At 38.1% G+C, this 22,764-nt stretch overlaps 1 protein-coding gene across 3 annotated transcripts; it reads left to right on the top strand.

The window, feature by feature from the left end:
- The first annotated feature begins 393 nt into the window (after positions 1-393).
- On the top strand, positions 394-21,666 carry pitx2 (paired-like homeodomain 2). Of its 3 annotated transcripts, none has more exons than XM_028805105.2 (5): positions 394-684; positions 7,444-7,511; positions 7,761-7,889; positions 18,024-18,226; positions 20,334-21,666. In XM_028805105.2, the coding sequence occupies exons 2-5, from the start codon at positions 7,466-7,468 to the stop codon at positions 20,895-20,897; spliced, it is 942 nt and encodes a 313-aa protein (XP_028660938.1). In that variant the 5' UTR covers positions 394-684; positions 7,444-7,465; the 3' UTR covers positions 20,898-21,666. The 3 variants fall into 3 exon arrangements, with proteins under 3 accessions (XP_028660938.1, XP_028660936.1, XP_028660935.2); XM_028805103.2 differs by lacking the exon at positions 394-684 and adding an exon at positions 3,999-4,447; XM_028805102.2 differs by lacking the exons at positions 394-684; positions 7,444-7,511; positions 7,761-7,889 and adding an exon at positions 16,777-17,360.
- The last annotated feature ends 1,098 nt before the right edge of the window (positions 21,667-22,764 follow it).

The following is a 22,764-nucleotide window of genomic DNA, read 5'->3' as shown; positions in this document are numbered from 1 at the left end:
CAATGTTTAATTCGGTCAAATTGAGGATTTGTTTTTCTGAAAGTGCAAATCTGAAACTTTAACATTTTCAGGGGAAGTTCGCCACCGCGAATGTTTCAAAATAACTGTAACCTTTCATTTATGTTTTTATGCAGTGTCTGTCCTTCATGTCTGACTATTTTATATAGTGGCACTTTCAAACAGTTCCTTCTATCTATCCATTTCTATATAGCAGACAAAGGACGAGGGTCTTAAAGATTTTTTCTTTTTTTTTTTTGCCGAGCCTTCAATCATTAAATTAAAGATTTTTTGGGGGGGGGGGGGGGGGGGGGCGGGGGGGGGGGGGGGCGTGGGGTATAAAAAAAAACAAGAAAAGAAAGTTAAGACAAAGGTAAAGTTGATGCGCTTGTCAGCAGGCGCATTTGTGCGATTCGGTTGATGTGGTAATTAAGAATTTGGGAAGATCTCGACGGTCAGGTCACCTCCTCTTTCACATCACAGTCCCATCACAAATACTTTGAAGTGTCCTTCTGCGTCGCCAAAGATGACAACAGCAAATCGATAAGTGCTTGAAATGAAAGAAGCTGCTGGCGAACCCCGGAGGCTAAAGATTTCATAGCGCCTGCCTTCTGTGAACTTCAAGCATTCCTCCGCACCTTCTCCGCCAGAGACGAGCCTTTCATGCCGGCGGTGCTCCTCAGGAAGGTAAGACGGCGGCGGGCCCGGAGCGGCACGAGCGGACCGGGCGGGGGGGATCTGCCCGCTCGGTCTGCACCAAAGCCCCCCGGCCGGTCGGCTATTTATTTCTGCATCTAAGACACACGGCCGATTGTCAGATAAAGACGCCGTTATTTACATCGCACTTTCAACAGACGGCCGTGCGAGACACGAGCAAAAGTATTCAGGAACAAAAGCTCGCTGTTCATATTTTAGAAGAAGAAAAAGAAAAGCAAAAAAAAAGGCGAGTTAAGCGGGCTTGTTTATATGACATGTGTCAGCCTGAGCAAACAGGGGGGCGTCACAGGTCAGCGACTGAACTGACTGATCGGCCGCCCTGCACTTGAAACTGATTTCCTAATTAGTCCGCTTGTGATTATGCATGAGGGACACCGGTTCAGATTCAGGGGGCCGCGATCTCACACGCCATTTATTCACTTAATGCGCTCGCGTTAAACGCTAATGAAACAGAAATTGCCATTAGGGTGTTTACGCTTTAGCGCACAGTTGGGATGGGTGGGCGGATTTGCTTTGTGTAGACACGATTTAGATACGGTTAGTGGTGGTCCATTACTCCGCACAAATATGTCTGAATTATCTGTTTACTGACAGAGGGAAAGCAAACAAGGGCCTTTAGAACAGCAGGAAGGTGACGACGAAAGGAAAGGAAACGATCTGTCCTTGGAGAGGGAAAGCGACAGACAGACAGACAGACAGACAGATAGATAGATAGACAGACAGACAGACAGGCAGACAGACAGACAGACAGACAGACAGATAGATAGATAGATAGATAGATAGATAGATAGATAGATAGATAGATAGTGAAAGGAATAATATATCAATTTTCATTTATTACTATCTACTATAAATAGTTTTTCATATCTAGAATAATAGATTCACATGAAAAAATGTAATCGATATAGAGAGACAGAGAGGCAGACGAATATGAAGAGAAAATTATAATAGACAGATGGGTGAATGGATGAAAGTCACTGATAGATAGATAGATAGATAGATAGATAGATAGATAGATAGATAGATAGATAGATAGATAGATACTTTATTAATCCCAAGGGGAAATTCACACACACACACACACACACACACACACACACACACACACACACACACATATATATATATATATATATATATATATATATATATATATATATATATATATATATATATATATATATATATAATTCTATATGATAGATAAATAGATTACATTACTGACTTGTGTGCTTCCTCATAGAGCCATAGCCTGGTAACGAACTACCTCATTTTATGAAGAGTTCTTTGTATATCAAATTGTTTCTTTGGGCTTTGAAAAGTTTTCAAATGTGGAAAAATAACACATATGTAATGTACAGTATAGCTACCTATAGCTGGGTTCTTGTATGCAGTATTTAAAAAATCGTGAAGCCTTGGTTTGGTATTTTGTAATTCTGCTGTTATCTATTTCATGGTTATTTATGGGGCCTGATAGTGATCTAAATAAATAAAGGATCTTTCTGGTACCAGTATGCACAGTTCTTCAGAGAACAAAAAAAAAAAAAAAAAAAAAAAGAAAATAGTCCCTTATGGCATCGCTTTGAAGAACCGCTGTAGCACTTTTACATTTCATATTGAATATGCAAAAATCAGAAAAGTTTACTTAACAGATCGACGCAAAAAGCGATTCATAATAGATAAACAGACGTGAAAGTAAAATTTAGATAGATAGATAGATAGATAGATAGATAGATAGATAGATAGATAGATAGATAGATATGAAAGGTACTATAAGATTGACAGATGGATAATTGGTGTATGTGTAAATTTTGTAATCAATTCATTTGTATGTAATCAGTTTTTTAATAGATGCAGAGATAAACAGATATGAAAGGCAACTTATAATAGATACAGAGCTAGGTTATGATGATTTTAGTTTAAGCGTTTAGGATTAATATTCAGTTGTAAAGTTTGTTACATTCTACAATTTATATTTAATGGTTAAATTATTTTTTTTACTATTTTTTTCCTCTCTGTCGAAATTAATAACGCATTTTATATCTTAAAGTGTGTACTTTATACGCACTGAAAGAAAGAAAGAAAGAAAGAAAGAAAGAAAGAAAGAAAGAAAGACGTAGAAGCCTCTTTTATTTGCCAGGACCTCAAGTACTATCCATTCCCCAGAGCCCGTGTGCATTAATTAGTTATTTAATGGGAGTATGACTAAAAATGTAAAAGAAGGATTAAGAGCGTGGAACGTACGTCCGGTTGATTTGGCTTTATTCGAGATGCGAATGAAAATCATTCTGTATCTTATGTTTCTCTATGGCACATTTGCATTTCCCACCAGCTGCTCACTTCAGCTGCAGAAACCTCCTTATTTAACGCTAATGATGAGGAAAAGAGGAAGAGAGCTCATCGATAATTTCATTAATGTCGACATTACACAATCAGACAAGTCACATCCAGTGCATAGTGAATTTAAAAAAAAAAAAAAAAAATCTCAAACCATATATTACCTTGTAAAATAAAGCTTTACATAAACCAACGATAAGATGGATATATAAGATGGATGAATGTAATTTGTTATTTCATTTTGTTTAGTACGTCTTTGTATGTCTTTATACTGTGACGTTTAGGACAAAAAAAAAGAAAACCTCTCCAAACCCTTAATAATAATAATAATAATAATAATAATAATAATAATAATAATAATAATAATAATAACCAACTGCTTTTAAGGCGTTCGCCGGTGACCAAAAACACTAATATATAACAAAGATAATAAAGTGGCTCTTCAGATAAATATCCATAATATAATCTTTCGTTCCTACATCTTAAAAGCCGTAAAGAATCCGTTACAATTGCAGGTTATAAATCATTCCGTAATGCAATTCAAAGTATGAAAGCTTACATCAGTCTGCTGTGATGTGCCAGTGATCGTCGGCGCTGACATGGTCGCCCTCTTTCTGTCCTGCTGGTTGAGGACACCTTCACAGGTTGTGGTCTTCCGCCAGACGGCAGGTTCTAACGGGTAAGAAGAAGAATTTCTAAATGTGACAATCGCATCTCAGAATAGACCCGCTAGGCTGCTATTAAATCCGCTTCTGTTGTTCTTAAAGGATTCCGGTTATGTAGAAGACGGCAATAACTGTGACTGACCCATTCACGAGTGACTGATTTTTTTATTTTTTATTTTTTACACGGGTAACGCAGACCCGAGTGTTTTATTTATTTATTTATTTATGTATTTATTCTTAGCTGCCATTTCGATCGCTTTCATCGACCTGTCCCTCTTTACCCCCCCGAGATGACCGGATTATTGTCAAATTTCGGATTGACACTCCAGGTGAAGTGAGTGCGCGTGACCCGGGGGTGCGCTCTAAACCTGAGAGGCTCGGCCCCGCGCCGACACTCCCGCACTCAGCGCTGTGAGGCTCCGACTGTGTCACAAGTTCACTCTCTCTTTCTAATTCTGTTACGACGAGTGGTTTATTGGAATCTCTTTTGACGTCACGTCTTTTCTCGGCGGAGAGTGAAGGTTGGGAGCAGAAACTCTGAAGACCTACAACCCGTACGGGACTTTATTTATGTTTATGTTTGGGGGATTCTATTTTTAACGCCACGCAAAGAAGTCGGCAAAGAAGTTCATCGAGAGCCAGGGATTGTGTCTGTTACTCTGCTGAGCAAAACTTGGACGAGAGTAAACAAAGCGAGGAGAGGATCTCGCTCGCTCCGGATTTCTGAACTGGTGAGTGTCGAGGGCCGTCATCCTCCTTCCTACGGTGTGAGATAATGCGACTGCAGGAATTCGTTCCACTTTCCGAACTCTTCATGGCTTGTGATTTGTAACTCTTGATCTTTCTTGTGGTGTCGCAGAAGTAGCGCATAGACGTGATTTGTTGTCGGTAGAAGGATCGTTTTCATAGCGATGAACAAAATAATCTGAGCTCATGTGTACAGTTACAGTGTGTCGTGATGCCATTCCCAGCCCGCGTATTCTTCAAATGTAACGGAAGAGACACGTTCTGAAAAAGTACGAGCGGCATTTCTTTTAATGGGGACAACGAACATCTCCTGAAAACGTAGCTGAAAAGACTTTTACATGGTGGATTTTCAGGAGACAATTCTAATGATAAGGGTTATTTAACAATATGCGCTCACGTCCCCCGCTGATGAAAAGAAAAAGTCGTGCTGCAGACAACGAGGGGAGCGCAGGGAGCAGGACGGGAAAAGTGCGAGGAGACACCACGGCTTGAATCACATATCGGAATATATGGCTAAAGTTTATGTGATGCACTTCTATCTATCTATCTATCTATCTATCTATCTATCTATCTATCTATCTATCTATCTATCTATCTATCTATCTATCTATCTATCTATCTATCTATCTATCTATTATATAGTTCCTTTCATCTCTTTTATATAGTATCTATCTATCTATCTATCTATCTATCTATCTATCTATCTATCTATCTATCTATCTATCTATCTATCTATCTATCTATCTATGTGACGTAACATCCATCCGCCCATCAATTTTCTAACCCGGTTCAAACTCCTGAGTGTGGTGTAACATTTTGATGCTTTCTGGGATTTTTACGATAATCAAGAATCACATGTAACTTGGTGTGGCAGAAAGCAACAGTAGCTTACAATGTCCTCGAAATTACACAATGAATGATGACTGCAGGAGGTGACACGGCCGGGTGATAAGAAAGATCTGCTTAATCAACCGATTTGTGAATGAATACAAGACCACAAATAAAAGAAGAAGAACTCTGCTGTAAAGTCAAAGCAATGCTATCGATACGCACTTTAATTATCTGCGCTTATCTGAAAGCTAAGAAAATCGGGGGTTTAGACAGCCTGGCATCAAAACCGTTTTACTGAGCATTACACTTTAGTTCAATGAATACGACATTAAAGAAAGTGTCTTATTATGTCAAACTGCTCAAAAACAGGGATGACTAAAATAATAATAGAAACAACAACAACAACAACAACAACAACATTTATTTATATAGCACATTTTCATACAAAAAGTAGCTCAAAGTGCTTTACATAATGAAGAGAAGAAAAATAAAAGACAAAATAAGAAATTAAAATAAGACAACATTAATTAACATAGAAAGGAGTAAGGTCCGATGGCCAGGGTGGACAGAAAATGACAACAACAACAACAATAATAATAATAATGGTAATGATAATAGATACTTGTACTATATTATCGAGAACATTTAGGTGCCTCTCATCAAATGACATGAGGATGATATTGTTGATGATGATTATTATTATTAACGAGTTTTAGTCACCTCAAACAATATAAAAACTTTAATAAACAGGATATTAATAACAGTAATTATATGAACAATAATAACAATATGCAGTTTTACTATATTATCAAAATATCTAAGTGCCACTTATCAAATTAAATGACAGTGATGGTGATGATGAGGATGATGAGGATTATTATTATCATTATTGTTATTATTATTATTATTATTGTTGCTATCATTGTTGTTATCAACTGGTTAATGCAAGCAACTGAAAAACTTTAATAAGCAAGCGAATATTAAAATAATAATAATAATCACTGCCATCATCCTGATTCTATTCTGATAGCACTTTAGGCTGAGGTTGATGCCGGCCTATTTAAACTCAAAACGATTACCAGCCAGATAACATGCAAATTTTCTTCTAAAATTATCATAAGCAAACATCTGAAGCCTGGACTAATAAAATCCCATCTGTGTTACTTCATATCAAGTTAGTACAGAGCTACGATAATGAATTTTGTAATATCCCACCGACAGACATCTCAATCAGACACTAATCCTGTGATTTTACTGCAGAATCACTAAATCTTTAACTGCCAGGCTATGCTGTGTTTTTGGCACAAAGTGAACGAGCGGCCGGCCCGACTGTTGTTGAAGGACTTCTTGCTTCACCCTCACGTACTCATTAAATGGGTCATCGTTTGATGTGCTGGGAAGATCACAAACCCAGATAATCGCGGCGGGCGAGTCTCCTTCTTTATGAAAATGTATAAGTTACGCTGAAGCGGTCCGCAATTAAGAAAGAAAGAAAGAAAGAAAGAAAGAAAGAAAGAAAGAAAGAAAGAAAGAAAGAAAGAAAGAAAGAAAGAAAGAAAGAACTTGTGATGAAATTAATAAGCGCAACGACGCGGGGCCTCAGTGCCTGTTTAAGAAATTGAGAGAAGAAGACGCGCGGTTGGGTTTTACTTGATATGTAGCGACTCAGTGGTATATACTTTTAAAAATTTATAATATACTGTATATTTGTTTAATAGTTGCATGTGAAATTTAAACGAACCTTAAATGTAAATGTGTTGGCCAATTTTATAATATAATACAACGAAAATCCAATTCGATAATAAAACCAAATAAAATTGTGGTGCAAACTTAAACACTGACGAATGTGATTTTGTTAATCATCAACTTGGCTCCTGTCTGAAGGGAGTCGTCGTGTTGAAATTATGTACTTTTTTTTTTCTTTTTCTTTTTCCTTTTAATTTTCTTAAAAAAAAAAAAAAAAAAGCCAATGTCTTTTTAGTGAATTGTCAGCGTGAAGTCGTGTTCCTCAGGCAGGGCAGGCCTCTTGTAATTTCTGAAATTGATGATTGCGTTTGAACTCAAACTTTTCTTTCGCTAGTTAATCACACATCACTGATGTTTACCGATTTATTACGGATTTTACAATCACTTTTTTTTTTTTTTGCAGAAATAATTAAATAAACGGATCAATGGATTCCAACTGCCGTAAGGTTGTACAGTCTTGTGTGCAGCTAGGTAAGTTCAAACAACATATTTTTTTCTTTTTGCTTACATTTACAAAAAGTATTTGTTCAATACATATTCATTTTGCTTTACAAAATGTAAAGAAATACATTTAATATTGAACAATAAGTCTTCTCCCGCATGGGCTTTTAAATAACAAAGAGTATTTTTTTAATTCGCTGTGCATTTTTTTTTCTCTCTTTCTCTGTCGCTGTTTCGAGGTCTGGCATTGTTTGATTCTTTTTATTTTTCTTACGAAAGGAGTACAAGTACAGACCCTGGAAAACATGTTCTCAAAAGACTCAGATATAAAAAAAAACGAATTATCCCCAAACGACTCAACAATCATTAAAAAAGACAAACACTTCGGAAGGCAGCAAGTCCAAAACGGTAAGTTGGGTACCAATGGACTAATATATTTTATGAACATATTTTATCTCTTTTCAATCTGATTATTTATTTATTTATTTATTTATGTGTGTGTATGCATGCATGTATGTGTATTTTTATTTATTTTAGAAAGTCCCAAAAAGCGCAATCAAAAAAGAAGAGATGGCCATGCTTAGATTGTATTGTGTTAGAGAGACACCTACTGGTTACTCTGAGGTATTACGCAGTTGCCTCTGCTTAGTTCAGTTTAACTGTTTTGGGACAGCTGACATGTTAGCTAAACAAACGGACATGATGGACTGAATGGTCTCCTCACATCTGTCAAATTTGTTATGTTTCTTATGCATGTTTCTTATGTCTCCAGCAATCGTTAGCCGTAACTTCTCCTCACGTAAAGGTTGGCTGATGGCAACGCGCTCAACGCATCGTGCAGTTGTTACTTTGACGTTTAAAGCCGATGAGGTTGACATTAATCTATCTATCTATCTATCTATCTATCTATCTATCTATCTATCTATCTATCTATCTATCTATCTATCTATCTATCTATCTATCTATCTATCTATCTATCATATAGTGCCTTTAACTATCTATCTATCTATCTATCTATCTATCTATCTATCTATCTATCTATCTATCTATCTATCTATCTATCTATCTATCTATCTATCTATCTATGTCTTTTTAAATGTTATAGACTTGTGCCTGTTAATATGTGTTTAGGATATAATTGTAAATAAAGGTCTGTTTCAAATTTAAACTGTATCTATCTCTTTTATAGTGCCTTTCATGTCTATCGTACAGTATTTTTAATGTAACAGCACACAGCCATCTTCCTGCTCACACAGCTTATGCCAACAACATAACACGCGTCTGCCTACTTATCTGTGTGAAGTTGAAACTTTCTTCTTTTTTCTTTTTTTTGTTAACTATTATTATTATTATTATTATTATTATTATTCGTTTCTGACAGATTAACCCTGTAATTACACTGGATTATTTCTGATAATTTCTCGTGTCATAGTGCAGGTGCGTATAACTAAAAACGACGAATATTCTACTTGGGTGTTAAAAACGACGCCTAGCAAGTGTGTGCTCTCAGTCGGACTCATGACGGAGATAATCCATTAAAGGTGGCTGACAGTAACAACCAGAAGAAGAGCTGAGCCGCTCGGAGGACCGCGCCATTAGCTCTTTAGTGCCCATTCAATTGTTCTTTTGGATTAGGATAATTCGGGTGTGTAAGAGAGGAGGATCAGGATTGTCGTCGGTGTCTTCGGGCGGTTGGGTCTGCTCAGCCACTAAGCCTTCACTGCGCTTTTCTTTAGTCGCCTTTCCCAAAGTTGTATACAAAAGTAACAGCAGACTGCGGTTTATTGAGGAACACTTCATGTTTACGCCAAGGATTAATGCATTGAAACATAAAATAAACGTGAAACCGACAACACGACAAACTGCCTTCAAATACCAGTTCACATTTAAACACATGTGATTAATGGGCTGTTTTATAATCGTTACACTTTAAAATGTATAAAAACGTGAAACAAAATAAAATCATTCGTACGTATAGCGCTAAATCAGCAAATTGCCTTCACATTTAATGGCAAGATCCGTTTAATGAATTCCAGATAGATATTTACTTGAACGATTCTTCTGACTTCGTTTTCTGCCTCAAGTCATCTCTACGAGCAGACGCCGGCATGAAAGGCTCCCTCCTTCAGTACCGGCCAATTCGGAGTTATCAAAATTATAATGCGGCTATATGTGCGGGAATGGGGAAACAATTAAAATTTAAAATGTGTGTGACAATGAACAAACAATTAAGAGTGAAACGATTACGTTTTAGACAGTCGCCTGTGCATTTTCTGAATAAATGACGAGGTTTATGAAACGTTTTGGACTTTAGTGAGAGCGCTTTGGTCTTGGAAATGATCACAACTGGCCTTAATTAAAAATAGATGGACATGAAAGGCACTATATAATCGATAGATAGATAGATAGATAGATAGATAGATAGATAGATAGATAGATAGATAGATAGATAGATAGGGATATCAAAGTGAATTGTTTGCAACTGACTATTTTAAAGAGATGAGAGCGGGTCTGGAAATGTCGCATTGTTCATTTTAGGAAAGTTAAAATGGTTTTAGCATTGGACGAGCAGCTACTTGGACGCGATTTGATGACAAAAGAGGGAAAACAATAACAGTTGGCATCGGGGAAGTTTTCTAGTTGCTTATTGCTGATGTGCTATGACCCAAATTGTGTGTGTATAATACAAGCTGGAGTTTTCTGATTGACTCCAGGGAAAACTAAATGTATAATGAAAGCTTATTCGTGAGGAGGAATATACTAATGGAACAATTTGATGTCTTCTTAATCCTATGTAAAAAGCTTTGTCGTCTTCCTAATATTGACTGAATGGGTAATTAATGGCTCTTCATCTTAGAGAATACTCAGTAATCCAAGATGGGGAGAGATATCATGGAAAAAAGGTAAAAAAAAAACAGGAAATTGTCTGTTTAAAGCACATTTACAATAAGAATTGACGTGCTGTGACAGCGTACGTACGTACAGTAGAAGTAATTCGGGGACTCTCGGCCTGTGCCGCCTCTTTGCACCTGGAAGTGTGGAAACTTCACAGCAAAGACGCGGAGCGCAGGCCTCGCAAAACAATCCACGTCGTTAAAGTGCGCCTCTTAGTCAGTTACCCGTTACACCTTAAATTACCCCTTTAATTCAGAAAATATATAATACACTACATATATTAGCCATACTGTACTTTTCTGACGATTATATCATATAGAGTGCAATAATGAGGTTGTTTAGTCAGCTGACAGCCTTTTAAATATTATTTCACTTGGGAAATAAAAGCTTCATCTCAGATTATAGGTGGGTATTTTTGGATTTATGCGATTTACAGTAACCATGACAACTAATGCTGTATGTTATCTAGCACAATGCTTGGGAAAGTACTGTCTGATTTTTTTTTCTCTTAATCAAACCAAATGGGACACCGCAGCATATTTGTTGTCTACTAAAGTAACGTCGTGTACAAGAGAGGAGTGCAGCCACCGAGTGAGGCGAGGCTTGAGACGGAGAAGATGAGCGGCAGCCCGATCAGGGTCACATTATTCATTAAAGTGCACGCTTATACATACTCGTACATTATATATATATATATATATATATATATATATATATATATATATATATATATATATATATATATATATATAATATACATGTTTTAATAAAAAACTTTACAGCATTGATGTAAGAGCTGCTTTATTACTAGCGATTTACTTATGCTGGCAAGCAAAGTCAGGAAACACAAGCCTGTCAAAAGGTGAAAAACCCTTCAGCCCATATTGTGGGTCATCTTTCTTTCTTTCTTTTTCTTTCTTTCTTTCTTTCTTTCTTTCTTTCTTTCTTTCTTTCTTTCTTTCTTTCTTTCTTTCTTTCTTTCTTTCTTTCTTTCCTTTAATATAATCTAAAATTAATTACTTTCTTGTTTCTGTTACTAATGAAAGGTGCTATATGAACTATATCTTATGGCTGACCGTTTATTTCTTTCCGTGTATTTAATTTTCACAATATTTCGTCACTAAGCATCCAATGATTGATTGATTGATTGATTGATTTCTTTCTTTCTTTCTTTCTTTCTTTCTTTCTTTCTTTCTTTCTTTCTTTCTTTCCTTTAATATAATCTAAAATTAATTACTTTCTTGTTTCTGTTACTAATGAAAGGTGCTATATGAACTACATCTTATGGCTGACCGTTTATTTCTTTCCGTGTATTTAATTTTCACAATATTTTGTCACTAAGCATCCAATAATTGATTGATTGATTGATTTTTTTCTTTCTTTCTTTCTTTCTCATATAGTGCCTTTCACATTAGTGTTATACAGTTTGTTCCTTTCTTTGAGTTTTAAATATACCTTTTATAATCATTAACAAGCATTGCAGAAAAACATTTTTAAAAGGCAAAGCACTACAGCGTAAAACATAACCGTGTACTCTGCCTTTTCTTTTTCTTTTTTAATTAAAGAAATGTTTCAATAAAACTAGAAAAATGAATTCACCCCTTTACAAATTGCATGCGCCATGGCTTTTGTAAAATGGTTTATTTTCACTAAAACGCGCAAATGCCGTCCTCTTCACCTGCACCTTTACAATAAAAGAAGGCAGCAGACGTTTGGCAGAGCGGCCCCGCGAATCTGTGGTGTTGTTGCAGATTTCAGTTCCGCTGTGATTTCTCAATCACAGACACTTTAAGAAATCCGACTTTACACGCTGTGGCTGCGAAGCAGGACGCCATTCAGTCCTTCATTACATCGTGATGAGAAATAAAAAGACTGCCTAGTGAACCCGGTGACCTAAACGCCAGTAGCACAAATATTGTTATAGAAGACGAATTCCAACGAAATGCACGCATTGCACACGCACTTCAGCTTCTTATAATGTTTACATGGTCTGACAATAAATAGGCCGGCATTGTCTGTGAGTAAAAACACACAAATATGCGTTAGAAAACACTCGACATGTAGGGGACATGAGAAAAATAAAAAATATAAAACACAAAAATAGCAAAGCTCTGAGCGAACAGTCCGGCTGTCTGTGCCTTAAAATATGTGGGGGGCCTGACATCGAGATATTCAGCGAAAGTGTTGGGGGCTACAGTTTAGTTAACGAAAAAAAGGAAAATTTAGGTCTGAGCGAAATACACGGCGCTGAAAGAAACGGAAATCACCGCAACATTCAAACACGCCGCACGTTAATTGGCACACAGCGAATTTACCGGGATGTCTTCATTTTATTCTAAAATAATCATTTTTACTGTATTTTTTATTATCTCTCTCTGTATATACAGGGGTGGGCAAAAGTAGGTTTACAGCTGTGCATACGCGAAACACAGAGTTGATTCGTGTACTATTATTTATTTATGTACTTATCATTGTTATTTATTTGTTTTATTCGACATCTTATTTGTCTTCTTCTTATTATTATTATTATTGTTGTTATTAGCAAGTAGAAAACAAGACTGTGCAAATAATGAAGGACGGCAATTTGAGCCCTTCCGAGATTGTACCTGAGTGTCTACTCTTTGCATAAGAATCAAGGACGTTTGGTTTAAATCGCTGCAGGCGCTGGTTTGGCTCATTCACCTGTAACAGAAATAATCACCGTGCTCGGATTCCTCAACTATCTGTCCATCCATTTTCTGAACCCATCTGTGGGAACTGTGGGCACAGACACAGCCGCCCACCTCGGAAGGGGCACAGGCCCAGGCCTGGCTTTATAAATGGCGGTGCGCCGGATTTCGGCTTAGGTGTCGCCATTTCATTCCTGATTGCTTAATAATTGTAATTCTTTGCATTTATATAGCGCTTTTCTCACTACTCGCTTAGCAATTGCAGGTTAAGGGCCTTCCTTGCTCAAGGGCCCAACAGAGCAGAGTCCCTATTGGCATTAACGGGATTCGAACCGTCAACTTTCTGATTACCAATGCAGATCCCTAGCCTCAGAGCCGCCACAGAGCCTTACAAATTGGGGGTATGGCGAAGGTAACGGACTTTGTTTTCCTCAAGGGGGAAACTTCGCTTTTTACAGAAGCTAAAGAAATAAATAAACACATATAAATTATATTATATCAAGTATATATTTCAGTGATCAAGTGGGCTACTATTACTACTAAGAAACTCTGCCAATAAATGAGGTCAGTCCTGTTAATCCAACGGCAGGTTCCAGGGGTTCTAAATCTGGAATTACAGGAACCAACCCTGGACGGGGCAGACGTGCCAGCCCTGCTAGGATATGAGCGTAACACGAACGGGCAACTAAGTGGCATTGCGAACCGAGACACCCTGAATTAGACTGAAATAAACAGATAGATAGATAGATAGATAGATAGATAGATAGATAGATAGATAGATAGATAGATAGATAGATAGATAGATAGGAATGGCACTATATAAAAGCAACTATCGATTACAACATTAAATTTAATGTATATACTAATAAAACTATAAAACACATTTACAGTCCAAAGTTGCTTGAATTCATACAGTTCTGATTTCTATCTATCTATCTATCTATCTATCTATCTATCTATCTATCTATCTATCTATCTATCTATCTATCTATCTACTTTATTTGAAATAGTCTAATATAGTGTTCTATCTATCTTTTGATTATACAGCATATTTAATATTCATTTAACAACTATATAATATCTTTCACACCACGAACTGAGACACTGAATTAGACTGAGATTATGACATAAAATTTAATGTATACTTATAAAATTAGAAAACACACCATCTAGCAATAAAATAACGGCTTTATATAGTGTATACGCACATATATGTATATGAGATTCATATTTGAAGTAATATATTCTGTTGACAATGCTTTTTCAAAGGCGACTCATTTGAGATTTGATCGACTCCATTTCTGTTGTTTTTCTAATTGCTGCACAGTCAACCAAAGCGACTTGCCCAGGGTCATCTAGTGTCAGTAGTGGGATTTGAACCCCCAACCTCAGGGACTGAAGTCGAAAACCTTAACCGCTGTGTCAGGCTATTCATATTGAATCTCTTGATTATATAGTGCCATGCCTTCCTATCTATCTATCTATCTATCTATCTATCTATCTATCTATCTATCTATCTATCTATCTATCTATCTATCTATCTATCTATCTATCTATCTGTCTGTCTGTCTGTCTGTCTGTCTGTCTGTCTGTCTAGTAATGTAAGGTCCCGTCATATTAGGCGTTTGCCAGCTCCTCACGCTTCGGACTTGCCGGTTTCTCATTCTGAACTTCGTAAATGTCTCGCCTTCAGCCTACACACATCACCTCTAATTCATTGGTATAAAAGAGGAGGACAAGTGACAGTTTTACGATGTCGTGGTTTTAGGCTGCATGGTGGACCATAACGACACCAAACGATGCGATGCCTTTCTAAGAAGGCGAGAGGCTCACTTGACTTAAAGGTCAGTTACAAAGGAAATATTTACTTTGCGTTTATGTTTTATGATCTGGAGGGAATTGCAGAAAATTCAATGAGAAAACTGCTAAAACTCATCTAAACCTCCTGTTTAAAAGACTTAAGCAAATTAGAGTCTTATCAGATTAAAAAGCACTACAAATCTAAGTGCGTCGTCTCCATCGGAACGCTGTGGGGTCTGGAGGAGAGATTCTCTGCCAAATCTCAAGGATAAAACACGTCACTTAAACACCGTATAATGAACAGAATATAAATTAATTAAACACATTCATTTACCAGCTAAGGACTTCTTGATTTGTAGATATCTATGTTAAATAAACATATTTGTATATTTAAAACGAATGAATCTGAAGCATGTGCTTAGCTGTGGAACACATGAAACAGCGCGTGAAATTGCATTTTACATAAACGTTATAAAACACGCGAAAAATAAACAGACGTAACTCGTAGTCCACCGCGTGATTGCTTAGACGTTTATTTGTTTATCGCTTCCTAAAATATTGATTCGATCTTTGATGAACAGGATTGAAAAGCACAGGAGAAGACGCGAATGTTCGCATTTTTTTCGCCGCTAACAAATGTCATTACGAGTCGGCGGATGACGTCCAGTCGGCACATTTTGAGAACGCGAGGCGCAGTCGGCCGCTTTGACGCTTCTCGTTGTTTTTGAGCGCAAATATAAAAAGCGGCATCGGGTCGTGACGGACATCTGAGCAGAATAATAAGGAGCCCGAATCTTTCATTCAGAGTACACGGGCCTCCCAAAGATTTTTTTATTTATTTCGTTACTTGTTTATTTATTTTTGTATTTGTTTGTTTGCTTGTTTTCCTGTAGTCCAAGTATTTTTTTTTTCAAACTTCATTTTTAACATTTTACTACTTAATGTGGGATAACTAATTTAAATAAATAAACATACAAATAAAGCTTGAGAATTTCAAGTGTGGTGTAATGCGTCTTTTTAAAAATTGAAATGCCGATTTATTTAAGACAGCGCTTTATTCCTTTTTAATTGATGGGTACCCTGCAATCCTCTTTGGTATTTCTTAACTAATTGTGTCCCTCTGACAGTTCCTGTGACATCTTCATCTAGCAAATGGCATAAGTGTGCAGTGCAGCGCTTTAATTATGTCGACCACTGAGACCTTTCGTTTGTGATTACACGCCTGTCACTTTTCAGAGCGGTTGTCGCGTTACAATAAAAGTACCCAATACATTGTGACCGACTCGAGTCAACGAACAGGGTTTGAACTTACAAACAGACAAGCAAGTGAAACAGAAAACCCAAATCAGTGGCGACTGCGATGCAAATGAATCCCATGTTCGTACACGTCTCTGAATGAATGTCCTCTCGGTCACAGTCATTTGTCGCTTCTTCTTCTGTTCACTCACCCAGACATTAAAGAAAGAAAATCACCTGAAGGCTAAAACAGCACAATGGAAAAATAAATAAATCAAATGCACAATTTCGAATGCTTATAATAGTTTAATTTTCAGCCACATCGACCCTTAACATTAAACCATTTAGGGGACCTACAGGCCTGCCGTGTCTCGAGATTGTAACTCGTTATTCGGACCAGCATTGTTAAAGTTTCTTTCACTCAGGAAAAGGGCCGCCTGACAATGCGGAACAGAACAGACAGGAGGCTTCTCTGCAGCCTGGGTATGAATCCCCTGCGCACCCCCATTAGCTCTTTAATAAGCAGACGGTAAGCAACCGCCGCCGCCATTGGCTACTTGTCTTCGTCGACGTCCTCGGCCTTTTGGCCATTGATTGGACAGATTGGGATTCTTGACGCGTCTGTCAAAAAAGGGGGCCGGTAGTGGGTGACGTCACAACCCAGAAAGGTGGTTCTGCAAAACTGAAGGCAAACAGGGAGCAGCTGTACCGATCAGTGCATTAGAGTGCGCCAGTGGATCTAATACCAGCTACCTGTCCCTGTCACTCTGACGCTCCTGCCTCGGCTCGCCTCGCTTCGCGTCTGCCAGGATATTTTTATTTGCCTCGGCTTCCTCCGAGAGAGAGAGAGAGAGAGAGAGAGAGAGAGAGAGAAATCTCTTTATTTCCTTCTGATACAGATAATACTTGCAGGGCTTAATTTAAGACAACTTAAGCCATTGAAGCAGAGCTGTGCAAGTTATTTATTGGAAAAGGAGATTCGTCGCTTCATCTGTGATACCACCCGCGTTCTTATTACCTTTTTTTCACGCTTCTTCCTGGACGATCTGTTTTTGGAAGTTAATCTGCTTATAATACCGGGCTCTTCAGTTTTGCTATTCGATGAACTCCATGAAGGATCCGTTGAGTTTGGATCACCTATCCGGTAATAAAATTCCGTCTTCTCACCCAACAGCACTGGCCATGGCTTCGAGCCTTCAGCCTCTGCAGCGAGCCGTGGAAGCCAAACATCGGCTGGAGGTGCACACCGTGTCGGACACCTCCAGCCCCGAGTCCGTAGGTAAGCACGAGCGGCAAAGCCTCCCCCGGTCTGCGTGTCTGTGCCTCGTATGCGCCGGTTACTAAAGTGCATGGCTTTGGGCTGGGAGGAGAACTCTGAAGCAGGCTTCTACACTTGCGCTTTTACGTGTGACATTCAGCGACACCTACATAAGGGGGGGACAGAAGGGTTACAGGCTGTGGAGAAGCAAAGAAGGTTAAGGGGGCAACGCTAGTCTTCATCAGGTGTGTCATACATACGTGTCTGTGTGTGTGTGTGTGTGTGTGTGTACATGTATCAAGAAGAGAATAAACATACAGATTAAAGTGGTGTTCATACGGGACACCAAATGATCGTTGTAGGAGCTCTGCGAGTAAGTAATCCACATTGATTGATACATTGGGGCAGCCCCTGTAAGGACCATGTTGGCTTGTCTAGAAGTACACTTTTTTATTTTCCTACATATAGAATCTTCTCCTGCTTCTTGCCAGTATTATTATTATTATTATTATTATTATTATTATTAATATTGTTATTATTATTGTTGTTGTTGTTATTATTGTTATTATTATTATTATTATTGTTGTTGTTGTTGTCGTTACACGACTTCTGAAAGGATCAAGACCAAAAGTAAACTAAAGACTGCATTTCCAGTTTTTAATTTATTCCTGTTGACTTCAACAGAAAAAGAAAAAAACTCGAGTAAAAACGACGACTCCTCGGTGGATGATCCGTCCAAAAAGAAGAGGCAGCGACGGCAGCGGACCCACTTTACCAGCCAACAGCTGCAAGAACTGGAAGCCACGTTTCAGAGAAATCGATACCCCGATATGTCCACCCGAGAAGAAATCGCCGTTTGGACAAACCTCACGGAAGCGCGAGTCAGGGTACGGCACTAATCTTGTTGTTATGATGGTGGGCTTGTGAGGCGCCTTGTGCTGATCCACGCTGTTAAAAGGAGCTGCGGAAAGCTGGCAGACTTTCGTCCATTTGAGTCATTCTTTTATTTGGCAGAATGTGACACCGTGGGCATCGTAATAATTATAATAAGAAGAATAATAAAAAAAAAAACACGGCGGCTGTTTGTTAAATGATTAACGAAAGGAACGTCCAATAGGTGTGACCCGGAAAATTAGCTGCAAGAATGCGGGACGAAAAATCAGGGCTTTTCTTTCAGACACACTAAATATTATTATTAGTAGTAGTAGTATTTATATTAATAGTTTTAGTACGATTGTTATAATTGTCTTTATAATACTATGGTTTTTATTAATTTTGGATGTCATGATTATCATTTATATTATATATGACATATTATTATTATATTTTTATTATTATATTATTACAAGCGATAAAAAAAATTGTAGCTAAACATATTATTATTTTTATTATTATTATTTCTGGGGTGTAGTGGTTAAGGGTTTAGACTTGAAACCCTGAGGCCGTGGGCTCAAATCCTGTTAACACTGTGTGACCCTGAGCAAATCTCTTCAGCTGACTGAGCTCCAAATATAAAAAGCAAAATAATGGAACGAGTTGAATTTCTTAGATGTTACAAGTCGCCTTGCATAAATAATAAATTTTAATAACAAATAATAATTGCTAATAACTGGCTGTGATTATAATTGTTATATTTGTGATAATGTATGTAATAATAAAAATAATAATTTATTGAATTCTGATGATAATATCCATTATTCTTCTTATTATTGATAATAATAACAGATATTACCATCACAATTCAATAAATTATTATTATCGATAATAATAACAATAATAATATGAATACATTTATTGCATTACGCTTATCATAATTAATAATGACAATAATAATAATAATAATAATATGTGATTATGATTACTTAATCTCTCATCTTCTGTAACCGCTTTTGGTGAGGGTGGCGGCAGTAATAATAGTTATAGTAATAATAGTAATGAAACTAATTGCGATTTTAATGATCATATACACTATAAGATGTTATACTTATAACGATGTTATTACTGTTACTATAAAGCATGGGTGAACGAAAATGGAATTTATCTCGGCAGTTATTTCTCTATGATATTTTGCCGCATTTCTGTGCCCACATCGCGTACTAAAGACGGTTTAATCGTTACATTCTTGGCTCGTTGCAATTCTAATATCTTTAAAGATTTTTTCAAAGAAATGGCTTGACTTGGAAACAATGGAGACGTGACAGTGCGCCCTGCTGCCCAACAGCCAGACGCGGAAGTCCTCCGAGGTTTGTCCGTTTCAACTCCAAATTCCGACCTGTTTTTACTCCTTTCCGCATGCCCGCGCCGCCTGCGCGTTCCCGACTGTGAATTGCCCACCGCTGCCGCCGTCTTCTCGAGTACCTGAGTGACCGCAGGCCACCGCCGCCGTCGTCGCTGCCATTTCGCTGTCCTGCCTTCAATCAGCTGTCAATGACAAGTAAAGCTGCCGCCCGGTATTTGCCCAGTATCGAGGGCTTGGCCTGAATACACAAACTGGGAGGCCCGAGTGACAGATCAGACGGCGCGGATGTGTATTGGGAGTTGAGGGCAGGAGGCTCCATTGTGGCACCTCTTAATTAGAGCTCACTTAACACCTTGTAAGCCAGCAAACTGCTTGCTGTGAGGAGTGCGAAAAATTGATTGCCTTTTTTTAAAGTTTATGCCTGTTTTTTTTTTTTAAAGTGCTTCGGCATTGCCGTTTGAGAGGCGCGGATCTTCGGATGAGCGAGCCAGAGGCTCAGTGCGCCCCTAACCTGCCATGCCCACAGTCTGCACAGCTCCTTATTTTGGCTTAGTCGGCCATTCACAGACTGACTGAGGACAGAATGCGTCGTTTCTTAAGACGTCTGTTGCTCATTGAAACAAACGTTTGTATTTATCAATTGCAGATTAGAAACGAAGGCAGATCCTCGCCCATTTATTGTGTCGACATGGAACAGAGCAGGCGTGCTTCAAACAAAGTTCCAATTCGCTTTTCTTTCCTTTCCTTTTCTTAAGGTCTGGTTTAAGAATCGCCGAGCCAAGTGGAGAAAGCGAGAGCGGAATCAGCAGGCAGAGTTGTGCAAAAATGGCTTTGGCCCGCAGTTCAACGGCCTGATGCAGCCTTACGAGGACATGTACCCCAGCTACACCTACAACAACTGGGCTGCCAAGGGACTCACATCGGCCTCCCTCTCCACCAAGAGCTTCCCTTTCTTCAACTCCATGAATGTGAACCCCCTGTCGTCTCAGACCATGTTCTCCCCGCCGAACTCCATCTCGTCCATGAGCATGTCCTCCACCATGGTGCCGTCGGCGGTCACGGGCGTGCCAGGCTCCAGCCTCAACAGCCTTAATAACTTGAATAACCTCAGCAACAGCTCCCTGAATTCGGGCGTGCCAACGCCAGCCTGTCCCTATGCCCCTCCAACCCCTCCGTATGTGTACAGAGACACGTGCAACTCCAGTCTGGCCAGCCTAAGACTGAAGGCCAAGCAGCACTCGAGTTTCGGATATGCCAGCGTGCAGACCCCCGCCACCAACCTGAGCGCCTGCCAGTATGCGGTGGACAGGCCAGTTTGAGCGGACCAAGGTGGGGGGGTTTATGGGTGAGTGAGACACCCCGGGACTCAGTGGGCACTACGGACTCAATGGCTGCATACAGGACAAGACAGAGAGAGAGAGAGGACATGTTGGGGGAGGATGCGCAGACCCCTTCTTCTTCTTTTTTTTATTCGAGGGAACTTCATAATCGTCCATGTGCTTCATTATGCTTGTTCCCCTAAAGAATACATGTGGATTTCAACTGGATACTTTACTTTATTCTTGCATATAAGCTTGTTACAGAATAATAATAGAAAAAAATAGCATTATGAACACTAAATGACTAAAAGGATGTACATATCAAAATGTCAAAATTAATTTTATAAAACAAATGCTGGTACTATATCAACAGTGTTTTAAAAGTTTAGTTTAAAAAATAAAGAAATGAGCATGTGGAAACGTAAAGGACATTTTGTTTTGCTTGCAACAAGAGAATGTATATACTAAATGCACCAGTTGTATGTTTCTAACATTATTATGATTATTATAATAATTATTACATGTCTGTGTGAATAGCGGTTTTAGATTATAGCGCTTTTGGTAGTAAGACGCAGCAATGTCCCAAAAAAAACAAAAAAACAAAAAAAAACAAACAAAAACAAAAACAAAAGAAAAAAAAAAACCCAAGACTTTACGTTTTTCGCTGTGTATGATATTTGGTAAGGAGTTTTCCTATTTTTTTCCCCCAGGACAAAAATATTGTGTTTTATTTCATGGAGTAAATATATTAAAAATTAAGAATGGGCAAGTTTTATTTATTTATGTATTTATTTATTTATTTATTGTTAAATATTCCTAGACCTACATCATCACAGCGGTCAAGATAATAAAACACTGAGATTCTCCTTCTTTTTATTGATTTATTTGATAATGTGAGGGGAAAAATGAACAATTAGCTTGGCAATGGCGATCAAAACAGCACTGTCGCAGTCCGAACAGAGCCGACGGTTTGATTGGAGTTGTTTGTCTATTATTATTATTATTATTATTATTATTAATTCGTTTAACAAATCGACGTGTACGGAAGGATTTTTCGGAATTGTGTTTGAGAATTATTTTTAATCTAATGGTGCATTAGTAGAAAAAAATTACCGCGATTTCATAAACTTGCCATTTATTTAAAACGCTGAAAACTGAATATGAAAATAAGGGGAAAAAAAATGCATATTATAATACGGAAAAAATATTACCGTGAATCACCTCGATATCAATAACGAATAAATTATATAAAAAAAATGACTGGTGTGGCTTTGAAAACGTGATCAAATTTTACAAATCCACTTGCTCTTCTTTCTGTTGCGTTGCCTGCTCTGCCAAACAACAGCCCATTGTTCTCGTGGCCTTTATAGCACTTTACAGATATTGAAGATAAAGCGACTTTTTCGTTTTAGAAATCCTGTATATCAGTTTGCCGAGCCGAACTTCAAAAGCCGACTTCACGCCATTGAGTGAGGCCCAAGTGCTGCAGGAGCCGCGCTGACTTCGGCTTCGCGTAAAGAAATGGAGACGCTGATGGAGACTTTGAAAAGAAAGAAGGACGCGTTTTGGGAGAATTGGGGGGGGAAAAAATCATTAAAGTGCTCAGAGCTCAGTAGGGGAAAACGGCGGAATCGATCCGCAAAGCCAGCCGATAATGAAAGTCACAAAGTTTGTTGGACGCTATTTGCACTTAAGAAAATGGCTGGAACGAGAAATCGATGGAGAAAGTTTCAGTTGGATACTCGGAGACAAAACACTGGCAAAGGGAATAAACCGGGCGTGTTTAAAAAGGCTTGAACGTCTATACGTATATAGATAGAAATAATACGTTCTGTATAAATAGATTCTACAGTTTGTCTCTGTTTAT

The sequence above is a fragment of the Erpetoichthys calabaricus genome, chromosome 7 (assembly GCF_900747795.2).
Source record: "Erpetoichthys calabaricus chromosome 7, fErpCal1.3, whole genome shotgun sequence".
Taxonomy (NCBI): domain Eukaryota; kingdom Metazoa; phylum Chordata; class Cladistia; order Polypteriformes; family Polypteridae; genus Erpetoichthys; species Erpetoichthys calabaricus.
Note: the sequence above shows the minus strand (reverse complement) of the source record. Positions and strands in the feature narration are given on the sequence as shown.